The 22,500-nt window shown below is 43.0% G+C and overlaps 1 protein-coding gene across 1 annotated transcript in view; it reads left to right on the forward strand.

Moving 5' to 3' along the window:
- LAMA5 (laminin subunit alpha 5) overlaps positions 1-22,500 on the forward strand; it is a 1,615,491-nt gene that overhangs the window by 681,130 nt on the left and 911,861 nt on the right. Inside the window, exons 14-15 of the mRNA XM_044090412.1 lie at positions 237-371; positions 18,155-18,289. Of these exons, the coding sequence (XP_043946347.1) occupies positions 237-371; positions 18,155-18,289 (270 nt within the window). The remainder of the gene's footprint in view (positions 1-236; positions 372-18,154; positions 18,290-22,500) is intronic.

Consider the following 22,500-nt stretch of genomic DNA (forward strand, 5'->3'; position numbering starts at 1 on the left):
CAATTACCCCATTTGAGAATAAAACCCTGCACTTTGTGTTTGTAAGATAAATACTTTAACCATTATGCCAACCCCCACATGCAATGAAAACTCATTTGTCAGAAGTAGGATGTTAACAGTGGGAATTTAGAATCCTACATTTGAGATGTGGGATTGTCAAATGTGTGATGAGCAAGAGAGTTTTGTACTGGGAGTTTTGCTGTGTACTAATGTGTAGTTGACATCTTTTGTTTTAGTGTGCAGTTGTAGTGTGGTGGGAACATTTCCTGAGCGCTGTGATGCAGCTGGAAGGTGCCTATGTCGCCCCGAGTTTGATGGACCTCGTTGTGACCAGTGCAGGGCAGGTTTTCATTCCTACCCCAGCTGCCAAGGTAAAAAAAAAAATCATTAACTGGTTGGTAGCTCCTAGTGCTAAAATGTGGGTAAGTGCTGATTGAAAGGTTTGTGTTTTTACTGCAGACTAAGTGGACATGTCGTCTTTTATGGTATGTTTGTCAACCCATGTGATACAGTTTTAGATGCACAAGTGTGTGTGTGTGTGTGTGTGTGTGTGTGTGTGTGTGTGTGTGTGTGTATATATATTTCTGCACCCAAGTGTAATTTACAGAAAGATGCATTGTTTTCTAGTAAGTGGAAACATTATTTGCAAAGATATGATATAGCAGTGTGAATGTCTTAGAAATGATTCACCTGTCTGTCTGTCCCTCACTCCATCCATCCATCCATTTATGTATCCATTTTCAAAAATAATTATCCTAATAAGGGCTGCAGACATAACAAGCTGAGCAGGACTTGCCAGACTTTCTCATACTCATCAACAGTCTACAGCTCAACCTGCAGGATCCATTAACATTCCCTGGCAAGCTGAATGAATTAATCTGTCCAGCATGTCCTGGGTCTGCTCTGTAAGTGCTGCAGACATAACAAGCTGAGCCAGGTTTACTAGACTTTCCCATCCTAATCAACAGTCTACAGCTCAACCTGCAATTTCCATTAACATTCCCTAGCAAGCTGAGTGAATTAATCCCTCCAGCATGCTCTAGGTCTGCCCTGTAAACACCACCCAGCAGGTCTTATCTAGTATAATGTTGCCATCATCATTATTACATTAGCTTGACAGCAGAAGGCAGTAACTCTTGTCTGTGAAAAAATGCTTTTGGTAATCATGGGAATGGTTATTGCACTCTGCTACCTGTTCCCCTTTCTCGCTACTTTGTTCTTAATAGTTAGGAGACCTCTTCAGATCTCCCTTATTGTGGTCTTTTGCATCAATATTAAGTCTCCTCCCACTATCTGCCAGTCTATATGACAAAAGTTTTTGCTTCTCTGGTCTGTGATTGTGTCATTATCATGACATCCCACCAACCTTTCTGGTAGCTTTCCTCTGGACTCCTGGCATCTTGATGTCCCTTTCCTTATATGGTCTCCAAAACTGTACACATTACTCATGGTGTGGTCTGACCCTGACCTCCTGAAGATGTGCCATAGGATTGTGCTTGCTGGTGCCACTGCCTGCTTGTACTGACCCACTGCAGGTATGACCATTCCCCTACATCTTTGTCCTACCTTGTTGCCATCCTGAGGTTGTTTTGCAGTGCCTTGCATTTTCTTTAGGTGTCTTCACCTGTCACTTTTCTGCCCACTTCATCTTTTCCAAGTCCTTCCTTAGAGTCCCCACCCCCCCACCACTGTCTACTGCTGTTCCTCCCTCCATGTAATCCATAAAGAGGCTGATCCTTATTTTGGTAACCTAAGATACATCTGAGACAAACACACTGAAGGATACCTATCCTAGTAGGGACCCCTGTGGAACTTCTCTAATCATTTCCTTGTCCCTGACATCCCACTCACCAGAACTATCTATGTCTATGTAGCAATCCAGATGTTCTTCATGTTTCACTGTTGCAGTCATCACATTTGGGTTATCTGCTTGCAGTAGCCCTCAGTCGGCCTGATTAACAAAGTCTTGGGTCCTGCGTCGGTTGTTGTCCCTTCTTCCATGATGTCAGGTCGTCAGGGGTATAAAACATGCAGCCAAAGCCATTACATCAGTCTTTCTTGCCATGCGGTGCCCAAAGCAGAAGCAGTTCGCAAGTGCCGGTCGGCCAACTCCTGAAATTTTCATTTTCGAGTTTCAGAACCAAAGTCTTCAACTAAAGCTATGTACCCCATTGGGGAAACATTTTCTTGCTCCTTACCGATGTCAGTAAAAGTTAATAATTGCATTTCTTGTGGAAAGCAAATACCTCACAAAGATTTTCATTCGTACTGTATTCCTAGCCTAGGCCCTGACCACAACGTACCTTGCTGTTGGTTTTGTGCTTTATTTAATCAATGCACTATCTGTCGTCGGTATATTTTCGCCTCTAAATATTTCAGTTCTCGGTTCAATTATCCAAAAATGTCATTGGTAAGCCATCCGACTACCGGAATTCTGAAAAAACGCAAAGATAAAGACAGAGACAGGCCGTCTAGGTCCAAAGCTGCCGATGATGCTTCTCCTAAGCCAGTCGCCAGTTTGCCGGTACTCAGTGAGGTGCTTTCGCAGCCCCTGATACCCGCTACTTCTGATTTGCAGGCCTCTACTGAGACCCATTCGGAGTCCAGTATGCCACGAGATGCTTCAACTGTGGAACCTGCGTATGTCTCTACTTTGGATAGGTCCGGAGTGGCTGCGCAGGCACCGGCTTCTGAGGGTCTATTTAGGCCTACGGACTTGCATATTAAACTGATGCCTTCTTCTTCTTTAAGGCCTAAACCTCGAACCATGCGTAGAAAACAGATGCCCAGGCCGCATGCTCAGGCCTCTATGTGTAAAAAACAAATGATAAGAATGGCTGAAGATCTTATAACTTTAATCATGGGAAGCCAACCACCCTCCTCTAAGAGACCTAGGACTGAAGTTGTTTATGAATCTTCTGACCAGGATTCTGATTTTCTGATTCTTCTGATGATCTGGATTTACCCTTATCTACCTATGAAGATTCTGATGCAGAGGACTCTATTCCCTCTGCTTCCCCTCCAGAGGATTTTTCTTTTGATGAAACCTTGTACACTCTAAGGGAGCATTTCCACTGGGAAAGCCAGGATTTTTCTGATTCGAAAAAGAGGCTTAGGGATTTCTTACTCCTTCCTCAGCATAGGCCTTTAGCTATTCCTCCTGTACTAGACATTGTTGATGCCTATTTGGAATCTAGTTTGGCCCCTGATTCCTTGCCTCCTGCTCCCAGAAAACATGACAGATATTACAGGGTTCCTGATTCCACAAATTCCTTTTTAAAAATCCTATTGTGGATCCAGAGACTATTTCACAGAAACCCAAGGCATTAAGGCCTCTACTCCAGGGCGCTGGATAGATGGGGTAAGAAGGTTCACACTTCTGCAACCTTGGCCATTAGGGCCTTAAACTGTCAGTTTCATATGTTAGTGTCAACAACATATTATTGGATTGCTTTAAACAGAAAATGATGTTGCTTCCTGACTGTGCTGAAAATAAGGAATTACAGGATTTAATGCATTCTGCTGAAAAGGTTGGAAAACATACTTTGCAATATGGGTTTGATTCTTTAGAGGCCTCTTGCAGGGCTGCTGTCACTGGGTCTTTACTCAGAAGGCATGCTTGGATAAGGAACAATCTTTGCCTGATCATGTTGAAGCTAAACTGTTGGATGCTCCCTTAAATCAGGACTGCCTGTTTGGCAACAAAGCTGAGGAAGTTCTTAAAAAGATAGAAGATGAAGCTAAATCTATGCAAACTGTTAAAGATTTCTTACAAGTTCAGCCTCCAAGATTGGCCCTTTTAAGAATTGGTACTTTCCGGTTCCTTCCAAGCCTTCTCAATCCAAACCTAGACACAGCAGAAATCCCAGGCTTTAGTCCAAGGATACGCACAAGACTAAGCAGTGGGGGGGCTTCCATTTCCAAATATGGGAGTAGTAAGACTCCCCCCTATGGAAAACTGTCTCAATGACTTGATTTTAAAACTTCCAAGCACTTCTCAACTAAATGCTCCTTTAGGGGGAAAGATTGGTCTGCTGGCCAAAAACTGGAAACTCATTACCCAGGGCAAATGGATTTTAAACATAGTTTCCCAAGGATACATATTTCACTACTACACATTACCAATGCCAAAAGGTTGGCCAGATCTACCCCCAAATCAGTGGGCAGAGGCTCAGAAGCAAATACTGTCTCTGTTAAACATAAAGGCTATTCAAATTCAAAAAAACAAGTACTGCAGAAGTCAAAGTGATAAACCAAACAAAGCTTGTGTAAAGAGATTTAATGAAGCGCTTTTCGTTTGCAATATATGCAAACTTCTTCAGAAAAAGTGTTAACATTCAAAAACACATATAAATAGATTCAGGTTTAGCTAATTAACCAATCCAGTTAAAACAAACCAACTACCAGAAGAGGAAAAGGGACAAGGTTTCTACTCAAGACTTTTCCTGGTATCCAGAAAAGACAATTCATGGCATCCTATTCTGGACCTGTCTACAACACCTTTTTGGCGATTCCAAAATTCAAGATGCTGTCTCTTCACCAGTTACTTCCTATGATAGGAAAAGATGCCTGGATGGTAACACTCCATTTAAAGGAAACATACCTGCACATCCCAATCAGGGAATCTTGCAGAAGATACCTACGCTTCAAAGCAGGCTACAATCACTACCAGTTCTCTGAACTTCCCTTTAAGGGCTTATCTACTGCACCCAGGGTATTCATGCCAGAGAAACAAATTCATTTGACAACCTACTTCAAACAAGTGGCCACATAAACCCTGCTATCTGCAAGGCAAATACTACCAGCCTTGGGGTTCATGGCCTCCTGCAGTCTTCTGATTCCATATGCAAGACTGCATATGAGGAAACTACAATGGTATCTAAAAGGCCTATGGTGTCAACATTCTCAGGATCAAGACTGCATATGAGGAAACTGCAATGGTATCTAAAAAGCCTATGGTGTCAACATTCTCAGGATCTAGAAGCAATTATTCCTATCATACCTTGCCTACGCCTAGAGTTTCTTTGGTGGGCAGAGGCCTGCCACCAAAACAAGGGACTACCATTCACACCACCCCCTGCTGCCCAAACCCTAACAACAGACGCATCAGATTATGCATGGGGGGCTCACCTGGCAGGGAAGTATATTCAGGGCAGATGGAACCCAAGTCAAATGCACTTGCATATCAATCAAAAAGAAATGTTAGCTGTACAGCATGCTCTGACATCCTTCAAGGACCACATTCTTCCAGAACAATTAATGGTAAAGACAGACAACACCACTGTTATGAGGTACATAAACAAGCGGGGGGGGGGGGGTACACATTCTTAACCCCTATGCAGACTAGTCATGGCATTGTGGAACACAGCCCTGAGCTACCAAGTGTGTCTACAAGCTCAATTCCTGCCAGGAAAACTAAATACACTGGCAGACGAGCTAAGCAGAAACCTCATGGACCCACACAAGTGGAAGCTTTAACCAAGGATTTTCACCATGTTGACAAGCAAATGGGGAGCCCAGATATAGACCTGTTTGCCTCCCCCCAGAACTATCAATTGGACAAATTTTGCACAAGGATTCCTCACAAACAAGCTTGGAAAGTAGATGCTCTGTCCTTCAGCTGGAAAAAAATATCAGATGTTAAGTTGTCAATCTCGCCTTCATTCTTGCTTGATGGGTTGAACGATCCTGGCTCGACTCACTCTGTGGCCTGCTTCTTTGGCTCGACTCCTTTTACCACCTCGCGGGGCAGCCCCATATCCCATGATGCAAAGTAAGTGTACCCAGATCTGTTTTTCTTCTTGGAGGGTCTTCTTTTTACCAGCTCCTGGTAGTTGTTTTGTTTGTTTTGTGATTTTCAAGCCTTTTAAAAAAAACTTTTTTTTTATTTTTTGTTTTTATTTAATTAAATCCCTCCTCGACAGAAATTCCTCTTTTAATTTTTTTGTTTTGTAATTCCTTCCTATCCCCCCCCCTGTTAGGGTGTGTGTGTTGGTGTTTTATAGAATACCTCTTTTGTTTTTGTTAATTTGAATTTTGTGTTGTGTGTGTGTGTGTGTTGTGTCAAGAAGATGTCTCTGACAGGCGGTCACACTTCTTCTATGTGTGTGGGCCTCTTCTTCCTCAGGACTTGTATCTAAGCCTGCGGCCTCGGCTCCCGACTCGTGCTGAGTCGAGATGCGGCTCCTGCGATTCCGATGGCACAAAGCTTCGGCTCTTCTATTGGAGCGAAGCCATGGGAGATCTCTTCAGGTCATCCAGGTTGTCAGATCATGACCTAGAGAGTGGTGGTCAAGATTACTAAGTCACAGGTACTGTACCAAATGTGTGTTACGTCTCAGCAGGCGAGCAGGCGACTGTCCACACACAGTTCAGTTCCTCCCTTCAACCAGACCCCAGAGTTGGGGTGGAGTCTGGTGCTCGGCTCCGACATCTGCCTCGGAGACTTCCCTTCGGTGGCCCCTGGGTTCCCGCTCTTGAGCAGGTTCTCTCGGACCTGCCTGGGAGGGGCATTGAGGTGATGAAAAAGTGTACTGGCCACTGGTATCAGCAGTCAGTCTGTGGCTCGCTCCTCCATCCCTCCGATACCTGTTGACATCTCTGCCACTTCTCTTGCCTACAAGACCCAGAGATCCTCCCCTCGGCCTCAGGTTAATTTCTGATGTTTTGGGAGATCCTCCTAGGAAGAGGACTTAGAAGAGAAGCATGTAGACTCCCGGTGTCACTTAGGGATTTGGATACTGACTTTGATAGGGAGGGATAGATCCCCCCCTGAGGATGTCTCTTCTTCTCAGACATCCAAGAACTTCTGAAACAAAGGAAACTGAACCACAAACAATCTCTCTGAGGATGAGTCAGTATACCTAGAGGCGATCTCTCCCTCTCCCTCTCCTCTCTCCTCCTTCGACCCCCCTATTGCAGGTTTAGCTTGCAGCCAGCTGCAGCTCTGCTCCTGACTCTGTAGAGCCCTTCCCTAGGAGGCACTCTATTTCTAACCCTAGTGACAAACACCAAACAATTACTTCCTGATGCCTGATGCCATGCTGGCGGCCTGGAACAACCAAGGAACAACTTCCGTCTTTACCATCCGTCCATGCCCGTCCATCCTCTCCAATAATGCGATATGACCATGGATAGGATGTTTTCCTTTGCGATCGCCTGCTATCGTTTACCTGAATTACCTATGTCACTTCACCAGACTCCAAAGAGATGTCAGAAAGGGCTGGGAGAAGTAGTTCAGGATCCTACAGCTGCAGGGGCTCAAGAATTGCTGCAGCTATATCTTATGCTGCGGATGGAGGCGGTAGAGCATGAGCACAGGTGTGTAGCTCTTAGGCCAATGAAGCCTGGATGACTATGTGATTGTTTCCGGATTTACCTAGCGAGGATCCCTTCCTCCCCTGATGGGTCAGCTTTGTTTTTTTGGCAGGTGGTGGAAAACCTTACCTTGACCAGGTGTGGGCGCAGCGTAGACTCTGCTGTTGGAGTCTGTTTCTCCACCCCCCCCTTCCTTATCCCAAAGGGACAGGGGAAGGGAAGAGGGTCGAAGAACCAGGGAAACAGGGGCCCTCTCCTGATAAGCCCTTTCAACATCCCCTGTGTTGTTGCCCGGTCCCTCCCCTCTGGAGGAGGCAGTCGGGGGAAATTAGCCTGTACCCAAGAGCCTGGCCCCTCCTCCACTCAAGAAGTCAGGTAGTGGTAATATATCAAAGAGGTTACATAATTCCTAGGAAAAGTCCTTCCCCTTCCCCTCCCCTCCCAGATGTGCTGTACCACCGATTAGAGGTTAGAAAGAGTTAGAAATACTGCAAAACTGCAAAAAGAGCCATTCAGCCAGACCATTCAGAGCCATTCAGAAGGCCAATCTACTCAAGGTTGTTTTTTTCCCAAAAGGCGGGGACTGGGAACCAATATTGGATCTCAACACACTCAACAAGTCTGTCAGGAAAAGGAAAGAAAGAAAGATCAGTCAAGTCTGATCTTCTCTTCCCTTCTTGCAGGAGAACTGGATGTGCTCAATAGATCTTCAGGGCGGAATTTATCAAAATTCGATGTCAGCTACCCTTACAGAACAAAAGTTTTCAGACATCAAACTCATGTCAGGATCATTTCTGGCCAGCAAGAAACAGGCCAGAATGGTGGTTCTAAAGTTATTAGGTCTCAATGGCTCGGCCATTACTCTTCTTCCTTCTCGGTTGTTCCGGTTCCTTCTCCTTCAGTGGATGCTGTTCACACAGTGGTCATAGCAGCTCCCAATACATCTTGCTTGGTGGATCACATCGTCTCAGGTTTCACCAAGGCAGGTGCCACTGTCACCACAGATGCCTCCCTGATGGGGGGGGGGGGTCATTATCAGGGGGAGATGTTCATGGGGCAGCAGAGCTATTCTCATGCCTCACGGTGGTCTCTCAAAACAATCTATAAGGAAGAGATTTTTCTTTTCTGGAATGGAGTCCCATGTTCTTTTTTTGCTTTTGCTACTCCCCAAAAAAAAGAGCTTTTCAGGCCTCTTCTTTCCTCTCTATCCCAGAGGCCAGAGAGCTCCTCTGACCCAGGAGCCCAGGGACCCTTGACTCCTTTCTTTATGCCTCCTCCAAATTGATTCTCATTGCCCCTTACTGGCCTCAACAAGTTTGGTTTGTTCCTCCCATCATCACCTTTTGGTGCAGCCGTGGCATCTGGACCCAGTGCCAGATCACTGATTCCAGCTGTTTCTTGTTCCTGAAAATATCTTTCTGGAAAAACTTTATTTTAGTGTGGCTATTACATCTGCCAGGGGTGTGTCTGAACTTCATGCTCTTCTTTCACAAAGACAGAGTATCTTTGAGAACTAATCCATCCTTTTTACCTAAGGTTGTGCTCAGAAGAACAATCTCAATCAATCCATTGATCTCGGTTTTTTTTAACTATTCAGATAGGGCTGAACAAAAAAACATTATCTTGGCGCGTCCCGTCAACTCACCAACTATTTATTTGGACAGAAAAAAAATTTAGAAAATCAGATCAACTTTTTGTTTCCTATCGATATAAAAAAATAATCCTGTTTCTTTTCTAAGTGACTTTGTCCCAGATGGCTTTCTTTCGGTCATCAAATCTATGCAGCTCAGGGGGGAAAACAGCTGTGCTCAAAACCTAACAAGCACAGGAGTTTAGCTGCTTCTTCTACTTCTTTTTCAGGCTTGACTTCCTGGACACTATTCACTTTTGTTTCCCATTACAAATTGGACTTGCCCTCCGGGACAGAGCCAGTTGTTTCTACACAGTCTCAAGAGTTTGTTCATTGAGCCACCCAGGAGATAGAGGGTGCAGGGGGCCCCCCATCAAGCAGAATGAGAATGAAGAGATTGACAACTTAACATTAGATATACCTACACCCCTACGTTGTCCATGTTAGTTGTCTTCTTCTCTCCCTTCTTTCTTTCCTGGCCTCCTCCCTCTTCCCCTGGCCTGGACAGACCTTGTAGAAAACTATTATGCTAAAGACCATTCAGACCTGGTCCTTTTTCCATCTTTAAGTTTCTCTTTCTTTGGGAAAGTTTTTTGCTTGGTGAGACAACTAACATGGAACGTTATGGTAGGTACATAACTTCTTATTTATACCTTTCCTCCTCTGCATCTGCTCTACAAAGCACTACTAAAGATCAAACAAGACAAACCAAGGACGATTTTGATTGTACCAGACTGGCCACAACAACACTGGTACCCCCTCTTGTGCAGTGTGTCACTGTTGGCCCCATGGTACCTGCCTCAGACTCCTACCCTATTGTCTCAGCAGGAGAATCAGATTCTGCACCCTCAGCTTCATACACTGAACCTAGCAGCCTGGCTAATTACCTAATCTCTCCTTTATCATCCCTCAGTAAACCAGTGATGGATATCATTTTAGAGGCAAGGAGGCCTAGTACTAGAAAATTGTATGCTGAAAATGGAAAATATTCTGTGCCTGGAACCAATCTCAAGGGATGAGCACAGCAATGCCCAATTTACCTCAGATTTTACAATACTTAACTGAGATGCTTCACAAGGGCCTGTCTTTCTCCTCCATCAAAATTCATGCCTCAGCCTTTTCAGCTCATTATAACACAGAACCTCCCCTCTTCTCTCATCCACTGCTTAAGCAGTTCCTCAGAGGGGCCAAAAATCTACGACCACCCAGGAGAGCCCCAACTCCGGCCTTGGACCTTAACTTTGTATTGGAAAAGCTCACCCTTCCTCCTTTCAATCCAGCTGCCACTGCAGATTTAATATTCCTCTCTTGGAAAACAGCTTTCCTTTTAGCAATCACTTCAGCAAGAAGGGTATTTGAATTACAAGCCCTCATGGGAGTGGAGCCTTTCATCATCTTTCATGCGGACAGGGTGTCCCTCAGGACCAATCTTTCTTTCATGCCCAAGGTGGTATCCAGTGTGGCCCTTAATCAGTCCATTCATTTACCAACCTTCTTTCCTAATCCACAGAACAAAGGGGAACGGATACTGCACTCCTTAGATGTGCACAGACAACTTAGATTCTACTTGGACAGGACTAAACCTCAAATTAAATCTGACCAACTGCTGGTGGCATTTGCTGCAGGGGCAGAGGGGAAGGCTATTTCAAAGCAAACCATTTCCAATTGCATTCATTTCTCCTACAAGCACCATGGAAAACCTATCCCACAGGGGATCAGACCCCACTCAACCAGGGCTGCATCTGCTTCTACAGCCTTTCTCAGAGGCGTCCCTACCAGGGACATCCTAGAAGCTGCTACCTGGAGTTCAGTACATACTTTCACCAAACATTACCATCTGCCAATTTTCTCTAAATCCAGAGATGGTTTTGCCACTGCAGTCTTGCAGAGCCTTATAGCTGGTCCTAATGCTATCTGAATTCCTCCTCCCATCCTTAGCTTTGGGAATCTACCCAAATGTGATGGCTGCAGCAGTGAAACACGAAGAACATAGTACAGTTGTGTACACTTACCATAAATGTGGATGTTCAAGTGTATTCACTGTTGCAGTCCTGGTTACCCTCCCTCTAGCCCCCTTTCTTCTTTTGGCTATACCTCTACTCTACTTTACTATGCTCAAAAGCTTTTTGGTGTCTTTGCTTTTTTGTTGGAAGTATAACCTTGTATATTTATAGATTTAATTGCTTCCCATTAGGGGGGCACCTGACATCTGGGGCAAGAAAAACTGATGTAATGGCTTCGGCTGCATGTTTTATACCCCTGACGACCTGATGTCATGGAACAAAGGACAGCAACTGATGCAGGACCCAAGACTTTGTTAATAAGGCCGACTGAGGGCTACTGCAAGCAGATAACCCAAATGTGATGACTGCAACAGTGAATACACTCGAACATCTACATTTATGATACGTGTACCCAACTGTACTTTCTTCAGTCATGTTACTTACCCTGACCCTTCCAGTTTTCCTGTCCCCATTGGTGATGGTTACAGTTTTCCTGTCCCCATCGGTGCCGGACCAACTCATGGACCATGGTTAAGTATAATTTGGTAAAATCTACAGGCACTCTCCTATCAAGTTCACCTGTACTGCAGTCATAAAACTGAGTCTTGTTAGACTAGCATCTTTTTATAGACATAAACTCATGTTGGTTTCTGTCTTGAGATTGTTGTCTAATCCTCTCCTCAGGATTCTCTAACTTTCTGTGCTACAGTTTCCATTCATTCAGTTTTAGCTCATTCCTTCTTAATCCACCCTAAAACTGGTGAGTTTTGGAGAAAATATGGTGAATTAACCTTAATAAATAATAGCAACAATTAGAGTTATAGGCTTCTTTTACTTCGGAAAATATCAATTCACATTCTCTTATTCTGTCAATGTCTCATTAATAGTACTGATATTTTAGAAGTGTCCCTGAATGTCCCTGATTATTTCTGGATTTGTCCCTGTTTCTAGTGACATTTGTCCTTGATTGGTTGAGGGCTGTGTTTGTAGTATGAGTTACACATTAATGATTTTTCAGTAATAAAAAATGTGAACTGAAAAGCAAAGGACACAAAAATCTTTTCTTCCAGAAAAGCAAGCTCCCCACACCCCTAAATTATAGCTACCAACTCCATGGTTGCACTAAGTGAAGATAGGGTAAAAATAAACATAGAAAATGCACCACCAGTCTGCATTGTCCAAGTAACTGCAGTAAAACATACTGCAGTATTTAGAACTCGGTCAGAAGCCACACAGATGAATGTGCCTCAGTGCAGTAGGAGTACAACCCCTGCTACTGCTGTTAAGTAACACACCTGTAGTTACCTGGATTCGTCCTCCTCCACCCTTGTACCGGTGTATGACACTTTCTTTTCTCCACCCCTCAGACACGTCTGTACTTCCCAGTGATCTATTGATGATCTCTTAAATTTCCATCTTGGGTCTGTCAGCACACTGAAGCTGATCAGATTCCTGCATAGGGTCATAGGTAGATACTAGGCTATCGGCCCAAGGGCCTATGTAAGCCTAGCCAATAAGGTTCCCTGGCTTACGCCATCCAAGAAAGTTATTTTCCTGTGCCACTGTCGAGCAGAGACACAGAAGTGATCCCCAGGGTGTATTTCCTATTTCCATCCACTCATCAAGATTTTTCTTGGAGTGCTAATGAAGAACTTTGCTTGACATAGATGGGTAGCCTGTTCCAGAGTATGGGAAGTCTCTGGGACAGGAATCTATCCCTCCAGCATGTCCTGTTTATTGTGGTGACAAGGTTTACGTCCCTAGAGCATGTAGCTCGGAGGGATTGGAATTTCTTTAGGTGTAGCATGTCCAACAGCTCTGGGTTTGACATAGCTTTATATGTTAGGCAGAGATCACCTCGGAGTAGGCAATATGCTATGGAGTAAAGCTGGAGTTTTTTGAGGCGGTCAGTGTAGGGCATTTGTTTGAGGCCAGTAATCCTCTTTGTGAGGTACGTCTGTGGCCTTTCCAGCTGCTGCAAATGTCTTGTGAGGTACATTCCAAAAGGGTTGTTGTACTCTATAATGGGTCTAATGAGTGTTGAGTAGAGGGGAACAATGACCTCTTTTTTCCTGGATGAGAACCCTTTTATGATGTGTGCCACGTAGAAGGAATTCCTAACTACTGTGGTGATGTGACTATCAAAGGAGAGACTACTGTCCACCTGGGTCCCAAGGTCTCTTATGACACATTCGGTGTTAAGTAGATTGCTGCCTATGTGATAGTTAATGGGTACAGAGTTTTTACCAAAGGGGATGACACTGCACTTTTTGGCATTGAGCTTGAGGCCATGGCTCTGACACCAAGCATCTGTCTCAGCGCGGCCCTTCTGTAGGATGTCCACATCATTTGGGGGACTTGACTATGGCTCCTAGTTTGCAGTCATCTGTGAACTTTGTTAGCCAGAGGCCTTCTGTGTTAGCCTGTACTTTAGAGAATTAGATACCAAACAGGAGAGGTCCCAGGACGGAACCCTGTGGTACTCCACTTGTCACTGCTTTGAGGTCAGATTTGAAGTCGGCAACTTTTACAGTGTGGGTTCTGTCAGTGAGCCAGTTGGCAACCCATCTTGTGACATAGGGATTTATACCTAGTTTCGTGAGTTTAGCTATAATTCCGGAATGGGGGATGTTGTTGAAAGTTTTGGCAAGGTCAAGATAGGCTGTGTGAACCACCTTACCCTCATCCACGGCTTTGGTGACTGCCTCAGAGAAGCCGATCAGGTTCAGGAGGCATGATCTGTTCTATGAGGTGACCCATCTGGTCATTATGTTTTATCGTCCTTAAGGCCTGCCAGTTCCCTATCCACCTCCATCTCTGTCTTTATGCTGCCAGTGTTCTAGTCCTGTTCCCATGCTGCTTTGCTTCCCACCTGCCTTGACAGGTAAGACGGGCCTTGTTCGCATTCCTTCTCCTTTTTACCATTTTCCTTTAATTCACATTCCCGTTGCCCTGACAACAATTATCCTTGCACTTTGACTCCTCCTCCCAGCCCCTCCTTCCTACTTGTTGCAGCCCTATTAGTTGCCCTAATCGGTTTTGTTTATAACCCCTGAGTACTCGATCCTAAAATCCCACAACATCCTTTTTGTGTTTGTATCGTTATTTTTCCCTCGCTGTAGGGCATGATTGCATTCAGCTAACTGCTAACTTGCTGGACATTTTATAGCACATCCTGCTTAAGTTAGGACCACATTCAGAATTCTGTCCTTGTTTGGCACCAGTGTGCACCAGGTGGCTGAACTCCTCGTGGTTCTAAACCTCCCTGGATTTCACTTCCTCACTGCCCTGAAGCTTGGAATCTCCCATTGTGCTGATGAAGTATTCAGATCCTCATGAGTGTTACTTCTTCCTCCTATGCAGCTCCTTTATTCTGTCCTCCCTTCTCTCAGCTTCATTCCTTGATGCTTTTGGGGAATGGTGCTCTTTGCACTGTATCAACCAGCTTTTTACTCTTCCATTAACTTAGCTGATAAGACACTTAAACTAGATTCTTACCTTGCCCTCTTCCCTAGCTTGTTTTTGGCTAGTTATTTTTCCTTCCTTCTGATCTAAAATTAGCTCCTCCATTTCCTCTCTCTCTTATTGATAGTCATCCTGTGCCCAGACATCTCCATGCCCCATCCCTTCTTGTCACTGGTCTGTTTTTCTGTGTTAGCAGCAGTGCCTAATATTTCGTTCTATTTCATAGGTCCATATGTTTGTACAAGGCTTGCTGCCTCTGCAGCACATTTTAAGTCTAGCCAATTTCCCTTAGTTGGGTTTATCTTTACCTTGCGTCTGTGAGGTAAACACCTTAACTATTATGATGAACCCAAACTCTGAGTAAATACTAGGCATTCAGTCTGTAAACTATTACACACCCAGCCAATAATGTGACTGTAACCAAAGGTGAGAATCAAACCCTGTACCTTGTGTCTATGAGGTAAACACCTTAACCGATATGCCAATTTGCAATTCCTCTGTCATCTTGCTGTTGCAATAATAACTCTTGAGAATTGAATTGCAGAAGGCCCGATGGCTAGCTTGTCTTCCAGCACTTAGCACCCTTCCTCTTCAAGACCAGGCAGACATCTTTCCCACATGGGCATCGAGACACAGTTAATATAAAAATTGCACATCTGCACCATCTTTGGTTCATTCTTGCTGCAGTTTACTTAGGATTAAATGCATATCTTTAAAAGAGTTGTTTTTTTTTTTGCTCCAGGTCTGAGCATGAAGTCACAAATTGTCCTTGTTATGCTAGGTTTATTCAGAAGATTAACCAATGGGCAAAATCACTGTGGGGCTACCTTAATCAATTAAAATTAATACCCCTTGTCTAAGGCTGCTGTGGTATCAGCCAAATCTGCTACTGATGCCCCCTTCCCTCACAAAAAGTAAAGGAACCATTTGGAGAAATGCCCTCAACAAAAGGAGTAACGGAAGGCTGATGACTTTCATTCAGAGTCAAAATGCCTCACTACACTCAAGGTCATAAGATCCAATAAAGTGCTTTTTATTCTCTTCTGAAGTGTGTAAAAGTTATTTGGTACCGTAATAAAACTACCATAAGCAAGAAAAACAAAAAAGAAAGTAGTGCAAAGAATACAAAGTCCATTATGAGAAAAAATGGCACACAGATCAAAACGGAAAGGCTGGCATCTCTTGGGACTGACACCTATTGGGGAAATAACTACAGTCCCTATCCCAAAGTCAACCCCAAACCACACCCTTTTAAAAACATCCTTCTCAGATGCTTTCCACACAAAGAATAGGTGGCCATTTAGGCCTCTTTGTAAAACAGTAGGAAGACGTTACCCAGGAAAAATGGATAGTCCCGAGGAACAGACTGTATTTCATAAGAAGACCAAAGTTCTCAGGTGTCCATCATCTCTCTATGGACCAAAATCACTTAATCCAACTCCTGCTTCAAAGTCTTCTAATGCAGTAAGCCATAGAGAGAGTACTAAAAGCAGACGTAACTGTAGGACTCCTATTCCCTTTAATTGAAAATAGAGACCACTACCCCAGTTTACCATTTTACCAATTTGTATGAACTGTTATCTTCTTCCACGAATCACTGAAAATGTGCGTTTCCCAAAACACCCCAGCAGTACCCAATAACTTCAGCATTTCCAGCTTCACAGCCTTGTTAACCCAAAATTAATTGCCACAGTTATCTCATCTACAGAAATGGATTGCCACAGTTAACTCATCTACAGAAATGGACTCATACCCAACAGTTTCTTCTTGTACTGCTTCATCAAAAGAGTCTGAGTGCAGGAGTTCCTCATTGTGTTCCTCCACCTGTCAACATTCAATTCCTCTTTTTTGACCTGAGTGTCCAGAACAGATATAGTCTTGAGCCGACTGACATAAGTTCAGAATTAGTCAATGACCTTTAGCCCAAGGTGTTGTAGTGGCAAGTACATTTATGGTCATCCTTATAATTAGTACATTGTGTTCATTAGTGACATTCTGAAATCTAGTAATGAGTCATTTTTCAGGTTCAGCTCAGCAGCTTTACTCCCCAGCACTGCTCTACAGGTATCACCGTCATTCCCCAAGTGAGTGATGAAACCTCCCAGCAGATCTACAAAGTCTCTAGATAATGTCAAGTACTCCTGTTTCAGTCTACACAAAGGTTGAACAAAAATATACCTTTTTGCAGCTTGCAGTCACACTGAAATGGCCTTTTCATCTGATAATTCCAACTGCAAACTCTAACTACACTCTACTGATGTTTGTGATTATGTGTACACAAACTTAGGACCTCGTCCAAGGGGCATCTCTTGAGCAGGAGAGAGATCACTCCAGTTCAAGAAATGTGGTTTCAGACCCAATGCCGGGTGTCAAGAGAAGTGACTAGCCAGTACTTAACCTCCTGCAGAAAGTCTGGCTGCTTCCCTAATATCCAGTTTCCATTGCCAGGGTCTAGTCCACTGTAATCCAGTCTGTTCCTAACAACCACTAGACTGGTATTCCACCTATGCCCCCTTTTTGCCTTGTAGACTGGCAACTCACCCTGAGGCTCAATGCAGCTTTTTTCTGGATGACTCCATCTTCTTTTAAGTTAGCCAACCAGCAGCCACTTGCCAACAAACACCATCCTTAGGAATGGCCACTGGACTAGTTCCCAGTATCTCTGTTCTAGGCGAGATTCTCTTATTTTTTGAAAGAAGCATCATTGGAGGTCAATTTATAGATCATTATCATTTCTTGTGTGGCTTTTATTTATTTATTTTATTTAACATTTCTTGACCGGGAAAGTCCAAGTAGGACAGAGCCTATTTCAGCCTGGGGAGAAACGCTGCAAGCTCCAAGGCATCTCCTGTTGGACTTATTTGACAAGGGTACCCCTGCTGAGAGCACAAACCTTTCAGACTGCATCAGTTGGAGGAACACCATGGTAAAATAATATGGTCATGATCTCAAGAGTGGACTTCAAAGGGTGCCTTTTATAATTCAGAGAACCATGGCTGAGATAGAGTGAATGTTGAAACAGTAATTGTGAATATGAGCACATGTAAAGTTAGACCAAGACTACATATCCAAGAGTATTCTCCCTACTCTGAAGTACAGCAAACTCGTCGGTATATGTAGCGTGCATGGATGTGTGAGAGAACAGCCCCCCCTCCAAGTTAGTGGACGCAGGATGATAAACAAAAAACACTTTAGTTTTGTGGCAGTGAGTTTCAAAAGTTTATGTTTTGTACTGAGAATGATAATTTTATTTTCATCCTATTAGAGATTACAGTTGTGATCTTTAGAACTGGCTACAGAGCCTACATCAAAACTTGTACTGTAACTAGAAATTGGATTATATAACTGAAACTGTAAGCAAACCTAGTTCTAGGAAGTAGCAAAGTGTGCAAGTACAAGTGTGGATGCCATATAATAGTGTCTCCTTTCCAAGAACATTTTCAATTCATATTATAAGCAGTTTAGTTTGGGTGGGCTTGGTGTCTACATAAGCATAAAAGGACCTTGTATAAACAATATGCATGTTTGTTCCTGCCTTTTTATAACATGCAGAGGCACTCAAAAAATGTGAAGTAAAGTACTTTATAGCTGGATGTTAGCAACAAAAGCAGGAGTTTCTTTCTGATAGAAGTGTCGGTAATTTTAATGGGGCCCTGTATTCAGTATGTTTACCATCTGTTTAAGTTACTTGGATCTTAATCTTATAAAAGAAAAAGCTGTCATTCTGTCTGTCTTGCAGCTTGTTCCTGTGACCGTCTGGGATCAGTGGACAATACTTGCAGCCCTGCAGGTCACTGCAGATGTCGGCCAAACTATGCAGGGGCTACATGTGGACAGTGTGCACCTGGTTACTATGGATATCCTAGCTGTAGTGGTAAGTGATGTTTTATGGAGTACAAACTAAAGTAACCTGGCTGTGTCTGTTCTTTGTGGGATGTTCTGCTGGCATCTACCAGAAGATATTATTAAAGTTGTAGCACCTTACCAGGTCCTTGCCGTGTGTGAAATGTCAGTTCATAGGTAAGTACTAGGCTAGCTGCCATTCTGGGCCATTTTAAGTCTATCCAATTTTTCTAAAGGTGAGAGTCAAACCCTGTACTTTGTGTGTATGAGGTTAACACATTACATGCTAGCTCTCCCCCATAAGCTCTACTTGTCTCAAGATATAATTAAGTACAACGCCCCATTGGGTCTGTACCTCTCCAAACACCTGCACCAACTGGAAAGGCCACAAAAATGCAAAAGAGAATCCATGGCCTCCAACACCTGTCCTATGTGGACAGGCTCAAATCACTATCACTGTACTCTGTATTGTACAGATTGCTCATAGGTGATCTGTGTCTCATCTACAAGGCAATCTCAGACCCTGCTCTGCTAGAGATGCTTCATGTCCGTAAGTATTACCCGATCAAAAGGCTTAAATCTAATATGTGACATTAACAAAACCTTCTGGAGAGACAGGTTTGTCTCCCAGAGGCTGCCCCGTCTCTGGAATAGACTCCCTATATATATGTCAAACAAAGTACATCACTCTCTGTTCAAGCGCAACCTTGATGAGTGGATGGGTAATCACAAATTTGTCCCAGGGGTTCCATCTGTGTCCCTCATTGACAGGGGCAACAGGTGCTAATTGCGGTTTCTTTTTGGAGATAAACTATTGGCTAGGCTTGTAAGGGCCCCAGAGCCATTAGCCTAGTAATCTCCTTTGATCCTATGAACACCCCGATGGGACTCAAACCCACAGTCCCTGATTTGGCCTTATCCTTTATGTCATTTGGTTACATACTGTAACACAAGCTGCCCATTAAATTGAAGTAAAAGAGTAATACATTCTGAGGTACAATAAAATCCCAAAAGTGGCATAGAATAAAGAACACAAAACCAAACAAACTGTTCTACAAGTACCAGCTCTTCAGAGAAGACACAGATGTAGTCAAATTCTATTTAGCGCTTTCATTCTTTTTTAATATCCACACAAGACCTTCATCAGAATCTAACAATTCAAAACATACTGTTTAAAAATGGTGCCAAAACAGTCATGTGGTATACAAATGACCACACATTCCGGGGTACCTTATTAGAGAAAATATGATGCTCATTGGTTGTTCTTTTCAGAAATAATGTACTAGAATTGCTGGAAGCATTTTCTGTTTTATTGTCCATATAAAGTAAGCCTATGATAGTAGAGACTAGGCCTAGTGTCACTGCAGTGGTCATCTTGGATTAAAGTAAAGGGACATGCCATGGCTGGAATGGCACTTTGCTATGCCTTGGTCAATCAGAAAGTATTTCACTGGCTCTGATTCTGTGTGTGATGTGCTCTGCTGAAGTTGCATACATGCCTATTAGTTACCTAATTCAAGGCCCAGATATCAACCAATAATTTGCAATGACTTTAACAAATGTACTGTTTTAGCATTTCCTTAAACAAACCTGGAATCTAACACTTAATAGTAGTACATTCTAACATATAATTGCCCTGTTTTCCACCCTGGTCCTTTCCATTCATATTTAGTTTTGCATTGGTAACTGCTGTATAGCCCCTCTTTTAACATAGATGGATTGATGTAGCTCAGTGCCTAATCAGTGCATCTTTTTAGGTCTCCATTACATAATAAGGTATGTCCTCAATTTTCACCACAGCCATGACTAGGTTGTGGCGAAGGGGGCAGCTGCCCCACCTATGTGCAAGCTGTTAGGGGGCGCGATTCGCAGATGTTGAAGCTGTAGGAATGCAGAACAAGATTTCACCTCTGAAAAGATGAGAATATCCCAGCTTCAGAATTGAATGCTACAGTACTGCGTTTGTGGTTCTGGCTGAAGCACAAAGAACTGAATGCCACAGTACTGCGTTTGTGGTTATGGCTGAAGCACTCAGAACTGAATGCCACAGTACTGCGTTTGTGGTTCTGGCTGAAGCACTCAGAACTGAATGCCACAGTAATGCGTTTGTGGTTATGGCTGAAGCACTCAGAACTGAATGCCACAGTACTGCATTTGTGGTTCTGGCTGAAGCACTCAGAACTGAATGCCACAGTACTGCGTTTGTGGTTCTGGCTGAAGCACTCAGAAATTTTTACCAGTACTGCATTTGTGGTTCTGGCTGAAGCACTCAGAAATTATCACCAGTACTGCATTTGTGGTTCTGGCTGAAGCACTCAGAACTGAATGCCACAGTACTGTGTTTGTGGTTCTGGCTGAAGCACTCAGAAATTATCACCAGTACTGCATTTGTGGTTCTGGCTGAAGCACTCAGAAATTATCACCAGTACTGCATTTGTGGTTCTGGCTGAAGCACTCGGAAATTATCACCAGTACTGCATTTGTGGTTCTGGCTGAAGCACTCGGAAATTATCACCAGTACTGCATTTGTGGTTCTGGCTGAAGCACTCGGAAATTATCACCAGTACTGCATTTGTGGTTCTGGCTGAAGCACTCGGAAATTATCACCAGTACTGCATTTGTGGTTCTGGCTGAAGCACTCGGAAATTATCACCAGTACTGCATTTGTGGTTATGGCTGAAGCACTGAATGCTGAAATCATTGACATGTTCTGTTGTGGTAAATTGAGTTTCTCAAAGCAAGAGAGTTTTTTTTTTGTGTGTTCCTAATGTCAAAGTTGAGGGGGGACACAAATGCATGGGTGTCCGCTCCAAATAAGGTACCTATGGTTCTGATTTGTACAGTAAATAAAGTTAAAGATACATCTTTCTTAACCTTTTTTAACAATCCTCTTATGTGAAGCCCTTACTTATCTTAAAGCAGCATGCACAAAATGTTTTCCCTGCATGGAGTATTGTGGGGTTGAAGTCCATATAAGCATTTTTTTTCATTGATAGCCAGCATGGCTAATCAGTTGTGCTGAAATGAAATGCATGAACAGCAGTGCTGACAGTTCAGCCTGTGATCCAGTGTTGTGTGACAAGACGAGCTGTAATTTCGTTAGGGATCAAGCCTTGTTTCTAAAGCTTTTCATATATTAGATGCTCTGAACTTGGAGCTTCTAATTGTGTCTGTTTGTTGTGCATCAGTTATTCTTTTTTATTGTTAATTATCTTAGATTTGCAGAGGTTTGTCTAATGTAAAGTAAATAAATGACATCCACTAGTTTGTGGAATTGCATTTAATTCATTTGTTCTTTTTATTTACATGCTGTTTTCTTTATATATTTACTCTAGTACAGTTAAATAAATGCATTGTTGTTTACCTTTTGTGCTAGCTTAAGCTCTGATACTGTATTCATTTGTACAATGGAATCTGTAAGTGAAGTATTACATTTTCATGATTAGTCTTTTTCAACAGCTTGTATCCTTATTTTATTGAAATCTCTTATTTTCTCTTTACCAATCTTTACAATTATTGGATTAAAAGTTACTATCTTACCCGTAATTGTAACCCCCTTTTACAGCTTTCATTTCCTTTCCTTATTGTCCATCTGTACACCAGTTCAACAGCAAGTCATTTGAAATGACTGTTTATTAGTCTGAAATTCATTCCTTCCTGTACTTAAGCATTTATGACTGTATATTCTGTCAAATTCTGACCGTGTGCCCTGCAGTTATGTTTATTGACAGTGACAGTTGTGCGGTAATTGTAGCATCGTCACAAGTTCTAGGAGGGTATTTAGTATCTAGCCCCCATGAGTATAATATTTGCTATTAGTAATGAGCACATCTGTAATGTTAAAGTTGCCCCTCCACCACATGAGTCACACTAGGAAAGCCCCTAAATGATTTTAAGGTGTGAACAGTCCAAATTCTTTCAGGTAACATTAGGAAGTTTTCCTTTTGTTTCTGTGCATGATCAGTTCTCATTTCAGTTCTTGTCATATATTCATAGTGTCCTCTAAAAGCTTCTCTTGCTTAGAAATAAATCACCTGAAATTTCCTTCACTGGTTCATCAGCAGGTTTAGGACTAAATCAAATCATAGTTGATGACAACATGCTAATTTTGGCCACTGTAACTTCATGAAACCATTGAGTCTGTAGGTACAAGTCTTTATACAGATGACTGATCATAAAAGAGCAGTATTGGTTGCTGGTTCTTTTTGTACTCAGATATATTAGGCAGGTATTATCTAAGGA

The sequence above is a fragment of the Protopterus annectens genome, chromosome 12.part0 (genome assembly GCF_019279795.1).
Source record: "Protopterus annectens isolate FY-2018-M chromosome 12.part0, PAN1.0, whole genome shotgun sequence".
Lineage (NCBI taxonomy): Eukaryota > Metazoa > Chordata > Ceratodontiformes > Protopteridae > Protopterus > Protopterus annectens.